Genomic DNA, 20,666 nt, shown 5'->3' with positions numbered 1-20,666 from the left:
CAAAAGAGACTTAACAAGGAATATACAATTGAATCTAATTGTATAAAATGAGAAAGAGAGAAATTAGATACAATTTGAAAAATTGTATAAAACGAGAAAGAGAGAAGCAAAAGAAAGTGGGCAGGGGAGTATTTTATTGTATAATTATAAGTGTATAGGATGAAAATATATGTACTTGCATGTGTATATACAATTTTATCACGCTTTATACAAACAGAAACACAATTTATACATTTCGTTTCTGTTTGTGTAAGTGAGAAAGGCAAGGGTGGCGAGCGAAATTTGGGAGAGTGGCAAGCGAGATCTGGAAGAGGGGAGAGAGGGGAACAAAAATATGTATTTATACAATTTTCTCTGCTTTATACAATTAGAAACAATTTATATACACTTCTGTTTGTATAAAAAGTGAGGAAGCGAGCGAGAGATCGAAGGAGAGTGGCGAGCGAGATATTTGGGAGAGAAGCGCCTGACAATTTTTTGCAAACATTTGCTATGGAGCATAATTAAATCAAACCCTAGCTACTCCATTTATTTTAGGTTATTAGTTTGTTATTATATACAATTTTCTCTATATTATATATATCTAATATTTGTATATTTAACGAATTTATTAATATAAAATTATTATTTAAATAAATTTTACTGAATTCGAAGTGGAAACATGACATGGCACTTATATATACTTGCATTAACAAATGTAACCTTGTCAACAAAACCTAGTTTAATTAATTAAAGGATAATTTGCACCTAATATGGATAAACATCTTAGACATAATCATTGATTTGTCCCCACATTTAAAACAAATAATCACGAACCCTTTTTTTTTTATATTTGATGTTTGATAATTATATTATGATTCAATAAATTTTAAATTCATGCCTTATATAATTTATTGCTAAGGGCGATACTTTTAACAAAAAATTTTCAATCCTAAAAATTTAGTGTCGAGATTTTAATCAGTATAAAAAATTTTAGTATAACATTACAACTCTGATAAAAGTAATTACAAATAAATCAAATCATGGATATGGATGTAACATAAAAAATTATTTAAAAATTTTCATTTTTTTCATTATCCATATACAAACATCTTTTTCGACAAGGACATCATCAATTATTTTTTTATATTTCTTTTTTATTCTTTATTAATTATTTCTTTTAGTAATACTGATAGAATTTAAGAGTCTATTTGTATTTGTCATGGTGACACCATATTTAAACATACATAAAAGTATTGGAATCTTGAATTATTTTCTAATAACATTGGCTAAGTACAAAGAAACCTAATTAATAAATTGATCTATTCAACTAGAAGTTAGGAAGGAATTATTAACAATATTTTAAAAAGTTATTTTCTGACAAGAAAAAAAGTGTTACCTTGTTGCAGGATTTACACGCAAGAGATAGAGAAAAAAAAAAGAATCAAAACAAGTTAGACTTTTAGAAATAAAAATTTAATGGCACTTGATATTATTATTAAATTAAGAAATTTAACTATGATAGTTAAAATTTAAAATAAGAAGACTTAAGTACTTAATCATGATTAAGCTATAAATAGGTACCTAAAAGGATACATATTTTATATTCATTTGCTTGACGTGAATATTATTTTTTTACCATAGTCAGAATGTGCATTGGAACTTTGCTATAATTACTATGAATTCTTTCAATTTGTATCTTCAAAGTTCATTCTGAAAATGAAAAAGTATCATATTTATTCTTATACTCTTACAAAATGGAAAAAGGATCAAAATTTACGCTTAAACTATACGAAATAGATTACTTATATCCTTCATTATATTTTGGAATCAAAAGTAGCCCCGCTGTCATCCTAGAAGATCATAAATATCCTCAATTGTCAACCCCCAATTTTTTAGTGATGTGACATGCCACATGGGATAATCCCTCTATCCAAGCGTTGTCAATTAAGATTTACTACAAAAGAACTTGATCTTTAGTGGCGACAAAGTTGCCACAAAAGCTCAAAATATTGCCACTAAAGATTATGAGTGATTTTTAGTGACGACTAATAGTAAAACTTATTTTAACACTTGAGGGTTTATGTGGTCTCTTAAGATAACAGCAAGATAACAGCAGAAACATGTTTTATCCCAAAATGTAGCGAAGGGTATCAGGGTCTATTTCACATAGTTTAGGGGCAATTTTAATTCTTTTTCGCTTAAAAAAAGATTTTATTTATCTTTTTTCATATTTTTAAATATATTTACTTTTAACATTTAACTTTAAACACATATTTATTATCATACAATAAAATATTTATTATCATACAATTGAATACGTATGTCACCATTTTTATTAGCCTAGGTCGACGATAAAGGAAGATCACATGAAACACGTGAGTTCTCCACAATCGGCAAATCAAGTTATAATTGCTTAAGATTTACTTTTGACAATAAAAGATTGTAATAAGTAAATCTTCTAAACTAAAATTCACACTTTAAATACTTCCACTAGTTATATACTATTCTCGTTCATTTTTTAATTGTAATAATTATTTTTTTTTGAAAAATTGGTAAGAATTTGAATTAATATTTTATGATGTATTTTTTTTATCATATTAATATATAATAAATTGAAATTTATAATACTTTTTATATATTTTTTTAAATATCTAAATTTTTATTAAAATCTTAAATTTATACAATCTAACTTAACTTTAAAAAATAATTTAATTAACTTTAGTAACATAATAATTAAAAGTCGATTGTGAAAATAGTAACTAAATACATGCAATTCATGCGCAAAATAATTAATGCGGCAACAATATTTGAAGTTGACTATAATAATTACTTTTTATATAATAACAATATTTATTTTATCATCTTTTGAATATTATAGTGTACGAAAGATTTGATTTCATACATATCGACTATTATAATGAGATATTATTATGGATGACAATTTCTATAGAAATGTCAGATCATATCTGTTTATAATAAATTTTAAAGTGATAAATATATTATAATTATGAAAAAAATACGAGGAAATATAATATTATTATTAATATTTGTGAGTATAAAGTTGTTCCTCCCTTGAATCTTCTCTTATCCTAAGATTTATTCATGATTCGGGTGTTGTTAGTGGCGCATTTTCTGAATTTGAACTTGATTTCTATAATTCGAGAGTTGTTAGTGACATATTTCTCGAATTTTAAGATGATTTAATTTAATCTCTTTATGAATATTCAATGAATTTGTGGTGAAATTTTTGAGATTTTGATCTCTTTATAATATTTCATGAATTTGTGGTGGAATTTTCGAAATGTCGGGAAATGTATATAACAAAAAATAACAAAAATTCCACCTTTAAGTTTTCTTATTATCATTATCCCATATTAGTTTTGCAAATTCACAGAATCCCTTATTTTGACGCATCAGATTAATGTATCAACACATCAAATTAATGTATCTCACGCATCAAATTATCGCACATCAAATTAGTGTATCATGTATAAAATATACATCAAATTAGTGTCTCACGTATAAAATGTACATCATATTAGTGTATCATGTATAGAATGTAATGTATCTTACTTAACAATTAATGTATATTGTGCATCATATTAATGTATCAACATTTATATCTTTGAGGAATTTCTGTAATTATAAACTTATATTAGACAAATGATTACTTTGTCTTAATAGTATGTGATTTTTGTCATTTGCTCCATATATAATACCTTTTACATAGACATGAGATAGGGTATAGGGTTTAGTAGCCTCCAAAAATTTTAATTGGAATTAAACACACTTTATATAGAATCTCAACTTCAATTAAACACGGTCTTATAATAAAATCCTACAAAATTTCAATATTTACAATATCATTACTAATTGTTCTTTTATGGACTCACATATAAATATTTTTGTACACAGTGATTGCTAGTTTAATTTATGATTTAATAAAGTAATAAAATACTAATATAATAAATAAATATGTTATTTAATCGATACATTAATGTATTATTTAACTTAAACTTGTAGAAAGTTTAACAAATAAACGCACGTGGAATTTTACATTAAAATTTGTATCCTTTATAGTGCCCTATGTTTATTATATCACCTAAGACTCATGAGTCTAATTGATCAACTTAATAAAAGTTTAAATGTTTCTTTATACACACCGTAAATTAGAGGACGTATATATAAAATGAGCTTAAGTTAAATAATATATTAATATATCGATTAAAGTTCATATTTCTATTTAATAATTTACTCGTGATTTGGGTGAATTCTATGAAATTTTCTAACAAAATATTTGTTGACGTTAGTTGAGTGGTTGGTGAATATTTTCCTTTTCTGACTAAGAATATAAATACGCATTGACTAAGCACTGAAAAATTTCTTATGCTAAATATTATTTATGGTCAAATAATTTGTTCTTACTTTATATTTAGCTATTAAATTCAATTTCCAAATATGAAAAAAGAAGTCAATTTCACTTGGAGTTAGTAATTGATAGTCTAAATATATAAATCCATTTTTAGTTGTGCTAGACAATATATATATATATGGCACTTTTTACTTATTTTTGTTCCGTTTCAATTTATGTAAAGATGTTTAATTAAATATATAATTTAAATATAATTAAAAAACTTAAAATTTATGTTAAAGATATATTTCGATATTTGTATAATTATGAATCACCTTATTAAAAATTAAAAGAGAATTTAGAAGTTGAATTATTTTTTATCAAAGAAATGTGACATACTTTTTTAGACAAAGCTAAAAAAAAATATCACATAAATTAAGATAAAAATAATATTAATTTACTGCTATATTAGTTTTTTCTTTTTGACACAAAGAATCTGTTCAAAATTTTGATATTTATAATAAAGTCCGATTATATTCAAATTCATTCAATATGAAATTTCATTTGAAAATAACATTTTCTACTAATAATGAAAAATTACCTTCTTCAATAACGACCTCAAGAAAATGATATTATATGTCCTTTTTTATACTCTTGTTTATTTATTTAGAAATAAACAAATAATTTTATTTAAAAACATGAAATTATTAGGAAACAACATAGCCCACATGAGTATCAAATTATACATATTCACCATACATGTATATCTCTTCTCACCAACCCCCCTTTCTTCCTATTTCATATTAATAATTAACTTTCTATTTGTGCATTTTGTCCTTTTTTTTTTTCGTCTCTTAAAATTTGTTGCATTTAAAATGTGGTGATATTTGTATGATATTTGTGGTATTTTTGGTGGTATTTATTATCATTTCTATCCACTGTTAATTATCATACACTCTATTTTCAGAATCAAATTATAAAAATTTTAATTAATATTTTACGATATAATATTAATATGCAAAAAATTGCAATGTATAATATTTTTTGTATAGTTTTTAGATATTTAATATTTTGTTTAAAATACTGAATTAAGTTTGAAATTAATAGAATTGACTTTGAAAAATCGCAACATGACAAAGAAACATATTTCTTATTAGAATTTGTAGGTTCGAATTTGATATCTGAATAAATTTTTTTTTTATTCATTTCATTATATTTTCTAATATTAAATACAATTTGAAATATATCATAATATTTAAATAGTTATGAAAAATGATGTTACTAAAATTTATTTTTAAATATTGCAAATAATTGTTTATATTTGGGCCTGCTATATATTTAACTAGTGTATCATAAAAACGGAGCAAAGAAAACAATACATACATTAACAAAATCAATAATATTAATGTAGGGGTGAGTGCTCGATAGTTCGAATTAAATAAGAAATTTCAGTTTAATTTATTGGATTTTTGGATTGAAGAAACTAAAATTCAAATTTAATTAAAATAATTAAGTTTGGAGTTAGTAAGTTCTTTTAAGTTTGATTTCAACAGAATTTAATAATTTCTTTTCAAATTTATATCTGTAATTCTCTGTGTGTTTCTTTCATCGAATTTTAATGAAACAAGATTAATTTATTTACCATTTTTTAAAATTTATATCTCTATTTAATAATTTACTTGCGATCTTGGTCGAATTCTATAAATTTTTCTAATATTTATTGATATTAGTTGAATGGTTGGTGAATATTTTCCTTTATTGACTAAGAATACAAAATACGTGTTGACAAATTATAGGCAAGATAATAATTGTCGATGGTCGAATAATTTAATCTTATTTTATATTTATCTATTAAATTCAATTTATAAATATGAAAAAAGAAGAAGTCAATTTCAGTTGGAGTTGGAAATTAATAGTCCAAATACATGTATCCCTTTTAAGTTGTGCTAGTAAAAGAAGTATTACATTTTAATTTGTAAAGATATTTGATTGAATATGTAATTTAATTTAAGAAAGATTTTTAAAGTTTATGCTCAAGACATATTTTAATTATTTATTTGATTATAAATTATCGCATTAAAGATAAAAAGAGAATTTATAAGTTAAGTTATTTTTTATCATAGAAATATGAGATATGTTTTTAGATCGAACTAAAAAATTTGTGTCACATAAATTAATATAAAAATAGTATTAATTTACTACTACTCTATTAATTTTTTCTTCCTAATACAAGGATTGTGTTCAAAATTTAGTTTGATATATATAATGAAATCTGAAATTATATTTAAATTTATGTCTCATAAGATATTTACGTGAAAAAAACATTTCCTACCAATATATGTAATAGAAAATTACCTTCTTCAATAACGACCACAAGAAAATGATATTATATGCTATTAGACCCACTATACTAATTTTCCATCTCTTAAAATTTGTGGCATTTAAAATGTGGCAATATTTGTATGATATTTGTGGTAGGTAAGAATGTAAAATTTACTCGTTTCGAGTGTTTTTACCAATCAATATATGTATGTATTTGAATAAATTTATAAAAATATTTTATTTAATTTTAATTAATTAATATACATTTTATTTCATTAAATCTATTAATAATTAAAATTAAATTATTTTGGTATAAACACAGAGTGCGGATAAATTTTTTCGTAATTATCATGTTATATTTTCTTGAAAACTTATCTAATTCCTTAGGTATTTATTATCTATATTGAAATTTTAATTAATTTAATTAAACGAGTTACTTAGTTAACGAAAAAAATATTTTTTATCATAATTTATAGATTTGAATTTGATATCATAATAAAAACATTTTATTCATTTTATCATAATTTTTAATATTAAAATATATGATTCTCATATATGTCACGATATTTAAATAGTTATTCAGAATCAAGTCATTAAATATTAAATTTATTTTTTAAATATTGCAGAAATTGTTATATTTGGGCATGTTATTAAACTAGTGTATCATAAAAATGGAGAAAAGAAATTGCTCTTACTATATAATTAACAAAATTAATAATATAGATTTATGGTGGGTGTTCACTAGGTTCTAATTAAATATTAAAAATTAAACTCTTTATAGTAATCTCGAATTAATACATAATTCATAGGCCTTAGAGATACAACTAAAATATAAAGCTTATGAATTTAGATTAATTTAAGTCATTTATGGTGAGTAAATTTTAAATTAATAATTTATATATATTTGATTATTTTAAAGATATTTATAAAATTTGAATCAAATTTCTACATTCGACAAAATCATAAAATATATCCCAGCTTCCCCAAAATATAAAGCTTATGAATTTAGATTAATTTAAGTCTTTTATGGTGATTAAATTTTAAATTAATAACTTATATATATATAATTATTTTAAAAATATTTATAAAATTTGAATCAAATTTCTACCTTCGACGAAATCATAAAATATATTCTAGCTTTCCCCCGCCTATCAACTTTTGTCAAAGTAACCCTCCACTATTAATAGAAATTTAATATATGAATTTTAAAGATTAGAATTGTTTTTATTTTTTAAAAGTATAAAACACTTTGCTCAACAAAGTAAAAATTTGGCAACACGAATATAAATTAGGTAAATTCAAAAATAATAAATATTATAAGTCACTATCGTTGGCATCGAAGGAAATGTCCTATTAAGGCCTTGTCAATTTGACATTAGTTGTTGGTGAGTCAATCAAAGTTTCTATAAATTTATTAAAATATATTTAAATTTTTATAATATTTTTATTAATAAAATAATGACAAAGAAAAGTAAACAAATTTTTAGGTTCATTAATCCATAAGCTTTCATGACGTGGACACCATATATTTTTTTTTAATAAAAAAACTATAGTATATATTGGAATATTGATTATTTCATAGCAATAACAATGACCAAATACAAACCAATGTAATGGTTATTATATAGTTTTTTTATTTTTGTAATTGTAAATATGGTTAATTCCTTCATTATTGATAAATTTTAGTTTTTGATCCTTTTGTATATAAGTAAGCATATGATTTGACTTTTAATTTATTAAAAATTTGTATCTTTGATCCATTAGGTATAAAATATGTCAATTTGAATATTCATTTATATAAATATAATCATATCTTTCTATAAAAAAGATCACTATAAATATCATTTTCTTCGTAACTATATTATATGATATGTTCTACACAATAATATTTTACTATAACAACAATATAAAGAGCTTTGAATGTATCAAAACAACCAAAATTATTATTCGTTGATATTTGAAGGATTATAAATGCAAATTTCCCTTTTTATTTGAAATTAATTAAAGAAAATGTCAATAGTAAAGGTTGGTGAACTCAATAATATATTTTGACCACAATTTAAAAAAATAAAAAAAAAATGTATTTATAGTGTATTTCCTAGTAGGTCCTTGATTAATTGCCATTTGGACAATTTGTGGTTGGTAGGTCACAAAATCTTCTATAAATGCAACTCCAATTTCATAAACTCCTTAGAGGATTTCAAATAATAATTTTGAACCCTCTAAAATATCCAATAGCCAAAAACACAAAAAATCATTTTTTTTATAACTTGACATAATTTCCATGGCTTCTTCTTCTAATTCTTTAATTTGTATAATTATTTTGTTAATTACATCATTTAAACATGTTTATGGATCTTACGAGTCAATAATTAGCTTTGGCGATTCGTTAGCTGATACCGGAAACTTAATTCGCCTCTCAAAATCCAACAAAATTGTTGCTTCATCGGTTCTTCCTTACGGTGAAACCTTCTTTCATCATCCTACCGGTCGATTTTCCGATGGTCGTCTCGTTATAGATTTTATCGGTACGTATTAATAACATTTTTTGATATTTTTATCTTTTAGCTAACGTGGTAGTATTAATTATATATATAAAAGAAGGTGTCCCACTTTCTATACATTCCCCATATGGCTTAATGCCTACATATATATATTCCATTTCTTCATCAAATCAGTATTTTTGACATGAAATATAAATACATACGTTGAGAATTACGACACTTTTACAAATATTAAATGTTGCTACTACGAATTCAGTATTGAGAACTTTATAGATTAAATTCATCAAGTTCGAATTCTAATCAGTCTATGAACGTATAAAGGTTAAGGATTATCTCTTCTTTAGTAAAACATGTGTATACACGTATATGTACGTCCTTCTTTATGCAATAGTGTTTCATCAAGATAAACGAAAGACTTCTGAAACTTGTGATCTTATTTTTCAGCGGAGGGTATGGGATTTCCACTTGTGCCACCCTATGTTGGTGTTATGAAAAACATGTCAAGTAGCAAAAATTCAATAAGAGGAGTGAATTTTGCAGTGGCAGGAGCAACAGCTGTGGATATTTCATATTTAGAGAAAAGAGGAATCAAAAATCCAGCCACTAATGTTTCATTAGGGACTCAATTGGAATGGTTCAAACAAATGTTACCAATTTTGTGTGACTCACCAACAAGTAAGTACCAATAATATAATGGATTAATTTTTTTATTTTTTTTTTGGAATTATTCAAGTTTTTTTTTTCTTTTTGTGGGAAACCTCCAAAGTGGACCAAACAAACTAAAAGATGATATGTCATTTTCACCACCAATTTAGTTAGTTGTGGTGGAATTAAGATGATTTTTTCCTTCTAAACTAGAGGTTCAGAATTAAAATTTTGGATAAGAAAAAGAAATTGTTAAAAGAACGATTTTCTCCTTCCATTAGATCAAATACCATAAAGATATTTTGTCGTTTCCAAAAATAGCAGCCAAGGGTACGGTGGGATTGAATATGATTTCTTCACTCTTAATTATATGTTTCGGATTTAAATGTCCGATTCAGAAAAATCTAATACGTAGTAGAAGACATGCCATTTTCACCACCAGAGGTGTGATGGGATGTACATGATTATTTCATTTTTAACTAGAGATTTTGAATTTGAAAAAAATTCTAACGAAAAGAGTACGTTATCCTCTAAAATAGACTATGCGCATAATTCAAATTTGTCGGAGCCTAATACGAATACCAAAAACAAAACAAAACTAAAAAAGATACTAATATCATTTTCGTAACAAAGACGTAAAAAGAATACAATAAAAAAAATTTATAAGTAAGTTAAAAATAAAATAAGATGGATAAAACCATAACTTAAGGAGTACTACAACCAATTTATTGCTTTTTCTCTACTCAAATTATTAATTAGTGCTACTAACTTATATTACATATTAGTATAACAATTTTTTATCGAACGTTATACAAAGTCATTAATTTTGATCTAGGTTAAAAAAAATTGTGATTTTAAATATAACTTATGAATTGTGACCATAAACCTTTTGAAAGTTGCTCTAGCTCCTAAATATATCATAAATATTTTCATTAAAGGATAAAATAAAAAAATTGAATGAAATTGATTAAAATTTTAAATTTATATTTATCCTTTTTATTTTTTTTTTGGAATAAGTGAGGCAAAAGTCATCACTCACTTAAAATCACAAATAATTCAAGAGTGGACCAATCCCTATAATATTTTTAGCCTTGCATTTACTTAATGGAAAAAAAAGAGTAACTAATTAGAAAAGACTTTGACAAGGGTTGTTGAGAAGTTGATCCAACTTTATGTTCAAGCTTTAATTAAATAAAGAAAAGTTGTTGCTAAATTGACAAATCAAAGATGAATAGAGAAATAATAATGATTTAGTCATACAAGTTAAATATTTCTATAGATAGATTCAATATCTAAACTTATATATCGAGATATATAAATTTATTAACTAAAAATTACAATAAAAAGTAATACAAATTATAATTGACTTTTAAAATTCGAATAATGTTACAGATTCAATTGTTAATAAACCTAAAGACTAATAACTTATAGTCTTTAAATCAAATACATTTTAAATTAGGATAAAATCTTATTGCCTTCATGATCAACCACTCATAAAAAGTAATCAAATCTTATCAACAAGAGTAATTATATATTTGAGTCCTAATAAAAAACGTAATTACTTGATTAGATATATGGACAATATCCTTTGTCAAGAACTAAAGAAACAAAAGAAATACATTAGTGGCCTTGTGGGGACACCATGTCACAATGTATTTGTTTTTTGATTTTTTTTTTTAAAAAATGTAAATAAATAGTTTTTTTGGATGATATATATTTATAAAATAGAAAACTAATACACATATTATTTAATAACAATCTCCATCTTCTCGTGAGTAGTTTCTCTAACTTGTACTAATAGCACAAGGACAATCCTATATTCCTCATAGGTACACTTGTTAATTACATTCTAATTTTTGCCAGATTATCAAGATATATATACATATACATAATCTTTTTCGTAGTTGACGGGTGCATATAAATGTGGGTCGCATCTGATGTATTTGAGCTGAAGGTCCTCTCGAGACCGTTTTGATAATAGTAATTAGGAGGAAAAATATATATTTTTTTTAAAAGTAGATGAGCCATTTGATTTTATTTATATATATATATATATTTTTTTTTTCAAGTTGCCTCAATATATCATAATTATTCTAATTATTTTAAATATTAATCAGGTTGCAAAGAATATCTTGAAAATTCATTATTTTTAATGGGAGAAATTGGAGGAAATGATTATAATCATCCATTTTCTCAAGGAAAATCAGGAGAAGAAGTTAAATCATTTGTGCCTGCAGTTATTTCAGCCATTGGCCAAGCCATTAATGTAAGTATCAATTTTTATTTTAATTAAATATTACACTTAAAAAAAAATATTAGTAAATTTTTTTTTTAAGAAAAATGATAATTAATTATCGCTAAATAATTAGTCATAGAATATAATTTTCTGATAATCAATCACTAACTCTTTCCTCTTTTGAAAGACTTAATAGTATATTATCAAATCGCGATTGTTCATATATTAATATATTCTATATATCTCGTTTGAAAATTGTTTTCCCATTATAACCATGAACAATAATTATCATGGGGTGGCCCTATAAGGCTTAACTAAGTTTCATTATCAAATCTAACATAAATAAATACAACTTGACCTAATATGGAGGGAGGTCCCCTTTTTAGGCTATACATACATTTTCACAAATAATATAAATCGTAATTTTTTTGTTTAACTATAAAATTTATCTGTCTCTAAATCATTACTTTTCTAGCTATTTTTTTTTCAATTTTATGAATTGAGATTTTATTTGATTATATTTGCAGGAATTAATTGAACTTGGAGCACAAACATTGATAGTACCTGGAAATTTACCAATTGGATGTTCAGCTTCATATCTAACAATTTTTAAAAATTCAAATAAAAAAGATTATGATAATTCAACTGGTTGTATTATTTGGTTAAATGAATTTGCTGAATATCATAACCAATTACTTCAACAAGAAATTCATAAACTTCGTGAAATTCATCCTCATGCCAACATAATATATGCTGATTACTACAATGCAGCCATGCAAATTTACAGATCTCCCAAAAAATTTGGTAAGTAAATCGTCAAATATTTAATTTATATACTCTGACAATAATTTATATATATATACATACATACTATCACTGTATTTAACATATTTCGTCATATATTTAACTTATATACTCTGACAATAATTTTTATATACATACTATCGATATATTTAACATATTTCATCAATTTTTGTTATGTAGGTTTTACAAGTACTATTGTAGCATGTTGTGGAGGGGGAGGTGTATACAATTATGACTCAAATAGACCATGTGGATCACCATCTTCAAATTATTGTGATACACCTTCTTCATATGTTAGTTGGGATGGTGTACATTTGACAGAGGCAGCTTATAAATTAATAGCCAAAGGTTTATTACAAGGTCCATACACAATTCCCCAAATGAATTATGGACTTTATAATAAGGGAATATCAGACCAATAGTGTATATTGTGTATATATAATTTGTCCAATATACATTAGAGATTTTTATCTTGAAAAGTTGGAATTGTAACATACATGCACCAACTTGTTTGAAAGTAGTCTTGTAGTTTTAGTTTTATTCTTGATATGCAAATGCAACTTCGTTTAAGTTTTTTTACAATTATTCGAATTATTATAGTTTATAGAGATGTAGGGTTTTACGTGTAGCCAGTTTTAGGTATTACTGATTTTGTATATAAGGGGAGTATTATGTATTGTAAGAACACATCGTATAAATCTATATTGATTTTACGTTGATTGTCGAATTTTATATCACCTTCTCTTTTATTTAGACTTCAAGCTGACAACGTATGTGAACGTGTTGATAAGGATCGTGTTGTCGATCCAAGAACTCAATAAAGAAAATCAAGAAACGTGAAGAATCTAACAAGAAATAAATAGAAACAAAACAAGAAACTGAAAATAAAGATAAGATGACTTAAAAATAAAGAAAATTCAATAATATTGGTATAATTTATTTTATAAATAGTGCTATTTATAAAAATTTCCCAAAAGAAAGTTAAAGGGCTGGGCCAAAAGACTGATGAGAGAGTGGGCCTATGGTGATACATATATTATACATTATTAATTATATAATATATGTGGGATATATCATATGATTAATACTAATACCTAGACATAGACAAAAAATATATGATGTGTAATGAGTTGGGATATCAAAAAATATAGAATATCTGATCCCATAATTTTAATATAAATGGTTGATAAGTTTAATAATTTTAAAATTAATTTTTATTCATAATTAAATATGACAAAAATAATTTTATATTTTTCCTATCCATCAAATAATTATCTACTTTTGTCCTTTCACCTACTTCTAGTCTATATATTTAAAAATTTTCTTTTACCAAACTTGCTACCTGTATCATTTATCATCACCACCAAATAAAGTAGCATAATTTAATTTGTATACACCTATTATTTAAGTCTCATATCTAATCAAGAAAAAAAGACTAGGAAATTGTTAAAACCAATATGGTTATGATTTAAATATCGAGTAAAAAGAGTTCATCATATAATTAGAAAAATTGATCTGGTTGAGAAATCAATATCTTACTTTATAATTTTGAGTGAATTATTGTCTGACAAATCTTATTTATTTTACGATAATCTTGGAGAGTTTAAAATAATATTAAAATATTTTTTATATATTTCATTTTATGTGATGGAGATTTATATTACGATGATCAAACTATTTAATTTTCTTTTTGAAAATTATACAAAATGAGCATTAATGACTATGTTAGGATGTATAAGATTTTCATTCTTACACAATAAAACTAGTTCCTTTTAATTATTGTTACGTGACACAAATTTAAATTAATCAAAAACTTCAAAATAAGATATCCAAACACCAAAGTGAAAATCCATTTTTTTCCCTCTTATTAATAGTAGTGAAACAAACTAAGAAAGAGCTTTATACTCTCTTTTTTTTGTTTAGTAAAAAAATGTCTATCTTCATGAAAATTATTATTTTGTTTTGTTCTTTGAGCTTAGTTTCATCCCATCCACAATCTTATAATGCAATATTTAGCTTTGGTGATTCACTCGCCGACACCGGAAACTTCCTTCTCTCCGGCGCCATGACTTTTCCGGTCATCGGAAAACTTCCCTATGGAGAAACGTTCTTCAAACATGCCACCGGCCGGTGCTCAAATGGAAGATTAGTTATTGACTTCTTTGGTAATGTTTCTTTTGTTATGTTTATTTCAATATTATTTTATATAAAATAATGTAAGTATTTAAGGGGGTGACTCGGTATTCAATAAATTAAAATCAGAACTATGAGGTTTTAAGTTCAGATCTTAGAGAAAAGCTAAACATTGGGTCAGTTTTTCTCATATGACTAAAATCTTGATAGGTAGAACCACTCGGTATATGTGCTGATGACAGGTAACAAAGAGGGGGGAGTACATGATCCAAAGAGGGGTGATTTAGTTGTCAATGAATTCTTGAAAGAAAATCATGATCATAGCGAACACAAAAAAACACTAGGTCAATTTTTTCTTATATGCCCAAATCTTGATAAGTAGATATATTCAATATTTGTGTTGATGAGAAGTAACAAATATTTTATGCAATAATCGATTGAGATAATAGGGCATTGCTCATATAGTAAGCACTATTACGAATGAAGTTAAAGGGTGTTTTGGATGAATTTTTTTTGCCACAAAATTATAACGAATATTAATTTATTTATTTTTATGTATATATTATAGATATTGATTAATCCTTTTAATTTCTTCATATATTTTATATTATACAAATTTTAAGTGAAAATTCTGATTCTATCGCTACTGTATGTGCTACTGTATGTAGCTGAGGCATATGGATTGCCATTGCTTCCACCTTATTTGGCATTGAAAAAGGGCATAAAAGCAGAAAATGGAGTGAATTTTGCTTTTGCTGGAGCTACTGCTATGGCTGCTGAATATTTCTATAGTAAAAATATTAAAATTTTATGGACAAATATTTCTTTAACTCACCAATTGGGATGGTTCAAAGAAGTGAAGGCTAATATTTGTGTCACAAGAAAAGGTATTGTTGTCATAATTATTCTTAATTTATCATATATCTTGTATACTTTCATTTTATTTTATGTGATGATATTTTTAAATATGCAAGTCAAATTAAAACACGAATTGTCGTAAAATTTCATTTTAAATGAGTGATAATAAGAATTTCAGGTGTCTTATAATTTTTGATGAAAGGTTTCAATCAGATAATATTGTAGAACTAATATTTTGATTATGAATTCTAGAAACACAAATGATTAGATTTTTAATAAATTATTTATATTTATATATTTATTAAATTAATTTTTAAACACACATATATATACTTTTTCTATTACTTTTAAATTAACACATCTATTAAGAAAATAATTATAATTGATAGTGAATTTATCGTTTTACCCATATTAATTATGAAGTGAATTAATTAAAAAATTAAGATTTTCAAGTAGTTTTACACTTTTCAAAATTAATTGAGAGTATAATGATATTTTATTTTGAAAAGTAATTAGGGACAACTAAGAATGAAAAAATGCAAAATAAGCCTAAAAGGGATGCAAACTCTACTTTTGGATTTCTTTTTTTTTTTTTTTAAATAAAGATCATAGTGTTTCTTAATTACTTTCCTTTTGTGTTTTTTTTTCCTTTAAATTTTAATATTTTTATTTTTTGTTATGCAGATTGTAGAGAATATTTTAAAAAATCACTCTTTATAGTTGGAGAAATTGGAGGAAATGACTATAACTACCCCTCCTTTCTTGGTGGAAGCATTAAACAACTTAAAGTTCTTGTACCACTAGTTGTTGAAACCATAATTGGAGCAACAAGTGTAAGCTTTGACTCTATTTTTTCAAATTTCTCATCTTGTCTTTTTTTTCTTTCCAAGTTTAGTTTTGAGTAGACATAACACATGAATGGACACCTAAAATAGTTTTCATTCGCTAAGTGGATACTTTAACTTTGAGTATACATATATTTAGATATCTAGACTCATTATATGGTATGGGTTGAATAATTTATTCGTAGATAAAGTGTCTAGCGGTCTATATACTGAGCTAGACCTTACCTCACTAATCCTAATGAAGTAAGCATGAAGAAATAAGAGCCAGAGAACTAAGTATATATTTTGTGTGATTACCAGAGTTGATAATACATTGTATGATGATATTATAAATGAGGATGCTTAAATAATGCAAAAAAATATGACAATCAAGAAGAAGGTTGAGTTATCAGCCTCAAACATTCTATTACGTAAATATGAATTAAAATAGATTGAATGTCCATCAAAAGTAAGTTGAAGCAACTTGAATTAAAATACTTGATAATTCATACCTAATTTATGCGGATTTATTGGATCTTGCTGAACCTATTGATACTGTCATTGTTGCCTCGCTAGGTACATGCCTTGGAACAAACTCCTCAGTCACTTTACCGTCCAAACTATTTCTTTTTACATTTATTGTTTCCACTTCTTTGTTGCCTAGTCACATAAACTATATTGATACATAGTATAACTATTTCCCTTTCATAATTTGTTCTTAGGCATTGATAGAAGAAGGGGCAGTTGAATTGATAGTGCCTGGGAATCTCCCAATTGGTTGCTCAGCTGTGTTCTTAACCATATTTGGGACTACAAACAAAGATGCATATGACAAATATGGATGTTTAAAAGCCTATAATGCCTTCTCCAAATATCATAATGCTAAGTTAAAACTAGGAATTGAGAATTTAAGAAAAGAATATCCTCATGCAAAGATCATATATGCTGATTACTATGGAGTTGCCAAGAGATTGATTCATTCCCCAAAGCATTATGGTAAGTTCATTTTGAACTTTAGATCATATATGCTGATTATTATGATTCATGATATAATATTTTTTTTAAAACTTTAGTCCTTTCGAAAATATATATATTCATATATTTTGTATCGAAAATACTTGATTTTGTCAAACGACATGTCGCTTTGACTTTTGAAAAACACTCAAAACAAAGATCCATATATACCCTCGCTGTTGTACAAAAGTGATGCATATATACCCTCGCCGTTAGAACAAAACTTTGATTTTCTTCTAATTTTGACAGGATTTTCCAATACACTAGTAGCATGTTGTGGAGGTGGAGGTCCATACAACTTCAACAATTCAGCAAGATGTGGTCATATTGGCTCTAAGTCATGTTTGGATGCTTCAAGTTTTACAAATTGGGATGGAATTCACTTAACAGAGGCAGCTTATCACCACATAGCCAAAGGATTACTCAATGGACCATTCACTTCACCATCTCTCACATTTCCTCCCATCAAACAAATTTAAACCGAGTACGTAAGGTTGTGGGATATACTGAGTACGTTATTATTGTCATAATAATAATATGTAAGATTTTTCATTTCCGTCGGAATATCGTTGGTTATTTGGGATTTTTCTATAGAAGTACTCTGTCAGAAATATTTTCATCTCTAATACAAGGAAAGGTAGTAGTTTTTCCTTTCCTTGTTAATCATCATGTGTGCATTTTTATTTGATGTTACGTTGATTGTTGGACTCACACAAGCCATCAAATACAAATATATTAAACTTTGAATTCTATAGTATACTTCATATTATTAAAGAAATAAATTGTTTACATAAGACCTAATGTATGAGATTGACAAAAACTATAGTAATAAGCTAAATATTCCACAAATAAAATTGAATTGAATTGAATCTCAAGAATCCCAAATAGGACCAAATGCTGGAATTCCAGATTTTTTGCAAGCATTAACCACATCTCTACTCCCTTGTGGATTGCTAGTAACAATAACAACTTCAGCTCTCCATTTTCGCGCTGCCTCAACGCTCATTTCTGATACATTTGGACGTCCTAACAAGGCTGTATCGTGTATAATCACTTCCTCTTTCGAATGCCCACTTAACATCTCTTTTATTTCCTTACCAAAATTTTGTTCCACCCCTTTTGTCACCCATAGAAAACACACGTTAGCCGCGCTAGGTTGCAAAAGGAACGATAAAAATACACATATTCCAGACCCCGTTGCAACCACTAGAACCCTATTATACATGTTTACTAGATAAGGTAGCCCCGCGAAATGAACTTGTCTTACCCATAAATGGCTAGGGGGGTTCGATACTAAGGTTTTCGTGAAGTCACCAACCGCCCCTGCTAACATCATGTGTTCATCCTTCCCATCTGAAATTATCCCAAACGCGTGCCATTCAGAGAGTGGAGAAGGACTAATTCGTCCTAATATTCCTGCTTTGACTCCTCCCTCGAATTTTATAATCGTTGCATGTCCTGATGGAGACGTGACCTTAACTGGGACACGTCTCACAGTCATCCATGGGATGGCTATTAACAACGTAATACCTAATGTGAGCAAAAACTCTTGTTGTTTGATGAGTTTAGAGCCAATCCCCGCGTTGTTGTAAGATTTAGTTTTAGGATCATAAGAAACCGTTAAGGTAATGAAAATCCAAAGAAGTGACAATGCTATCCATCCAACGAAACGATGAATCCTCTCGAAGAGATTATGATGGAGATGTCGAATGAGAGGGAATGCAGCGAGAGAGGTGAGGGAGAGAAGTGAAAGGATTGCAAAAGCAACAACAACAATTTCAGGGGAAGTGTTTTTTTTGTCATTCAACGTTAGGATTAACGCGTAAATTAGCCATGCAATTGATGAAATTGCACAACCACTATGGATTCCACCTAGTGACTGGAGTAAAGACGTAACCATAGTCTTGATTCGCGTAGGAATCCAAGACCATCCTAAGCAATTCACCGCGAGCCAAAATACAACTCTTAAAAATGCTTCGCTTCGACAGAGTGTCAAAGCAAAGATGTTGCCTATTGAAAATAGGACAGCTTTTTTTCTTGCGTATGGGAAATTTCCCGTACTAGCAAGAATTAAAAAACTCATATTTATAATAAAAGATAGCGCAAATAATCGCTTGTATACTGTAAACAAGCCTTGATCAAGAAGGATAATGGATAATCGCGATGAAAAATTATTATTTTTTTCGCGTTTGCTTAGTGTTTTTGGAGGTAGAAATGGTAAGGGTGATGAACCCTTTTGAGGAATTTGTGTGTCATAACAACCTTTTTCAATGTAAGACAGGGTATCAACTTCTTCATCTTCGTCTCCATCTTCATTTGCGTCTATATCTAGATCACAAAAATGACTACTAGTACGACTCATTGATCGTTGAATGAAAGATGAAGACGATGGAACGATTTTTTTACTAATATTTTCCCATGGTAGCCAAAATCTATTGCTACCATGGGAATTAGCTTCACTAGTAGGTGGCTTAGGGACGGAAAATGGATCGTTACGAGGTTTTATTTCGAAAGCTACACCTCTACAACTTGAAAATCTCTCGAACTTTTCTTCAGTTTTCATTTATTTTCTATCGCGAAAAAAAAGAAGGAAGTTTTATATGAAAAATAAAATAATATGAGGTATGGATGAAGAATTTAAGTTGGGATATATGGAATAATGTAATTGAGTTAATGTATTTATAGTCCAATTTATGGCTAGGAGTAGACATTCAAAGTCCAATTGTGATTTTTTATTATTATTATTTATATAAGATTAAAAAAATAGGTGCATTATGTCTCACTTCATATTTTTTTTATAACTTCAATATATATAAACCAATCGTGCGTCAACGTTGTGGAGGACAACTTTCTGCTTTTAATTAGAGTCTCGCGTTCCCGTTTTGATTATAGAAAAAATCTTATTGAAAATAAGGATCGCTATTTTTAAATGTATGACTGTAATATGTAAATTTCAATTAATCAATCGAATTTCAATGTCAAACATCAAATTA

General features: G+C 26.4%; 3 protein-coding genes across 3 annotated transcripts; 2 read left to right on the top strand and 1 right to left on the bottom strand.

Moving 5' to 3' along the window:
- The first annotated feature begins 8,770 nt into the window (after positions 1-8,770).
- LOC101253754 (GDSL esterase/lipase At1g28590) lies at positions 8,771-13,576 on the top strand. The gene is made up of 5 exons (XM_004234048.5): positions 8,771-9,183; positions 9,604-9,834; positions 11,922-12,070; positions 12,568-12,844; positions 13,025-13,576. Exons 1-5 carry the CDS (start codon positions 8,940-8,942, stop codon positions 13,264-13,266), a joined length of 1,143 nt encoding a protein of 380 aa, XP_004234096.1. The 5' UTR covers positions 8,771-8,939; the 3' UTR covers positions 13,267-13,576.
- A 701-nt stretch (positions 13,577-14,277) lies between these two features.
- On the top strand, positions 14,278-18,423 carry LOC101253456 (GDSL esterase/lipase At5g45910). Its single transcript, XM_004234047.5, has 5 exons — positions 14,278-15,009; positions 15,646-15,864; positions 16,520-16,668; positions 17,382-17,655; positions 17,923-18,423. Exons 1-5 carry the CDS (start codon positions 14,775-14,777, stop codon positions 18,150-18,152), a joined length of 1,107 nt encoding a protein of 368 aa, XP_004234095.1. The 5' UTR covers positions 14,278-14,774; the 3' UTR covers positions 18,153-18,423.
- On the bottom strand, positions 18,409-20,283 carry LOC101249795 (adenylate-forming reductase 06235). Its single transcript, XM_019212756.3, has one exon. It carries the CDS (start codon positions 20,234-20,236, stop codon positions 18,545-18,547), a length of 1,692 nt encoding a protein of 563 aa, XP_019068301.1. The 5' UTR covers positions 20,237-20,283; the 3' UTR covers positions 18,409-18,544.
- Positions 20,284-20,666: the final 383 nt, after the last annotated feature.

This window comes from Solanum lycopersicum, chromosome 3, assembly GCF_036512215.1.
Source record: "Solanum lycopersicum chromosome 3, SLM_r2.1".
In the NCBI taxonomy this organism is placed as follows: domain Eukaryota; kingdom Viridiplantae; phylum Streptophyta; class Magnoliopsida; order Solanales; family Solanaceae; genus Solanum; species Solanum lycopersicum.
This window is presented reverse-complemented; position numbering and strand designations above follow the sequence as displayed.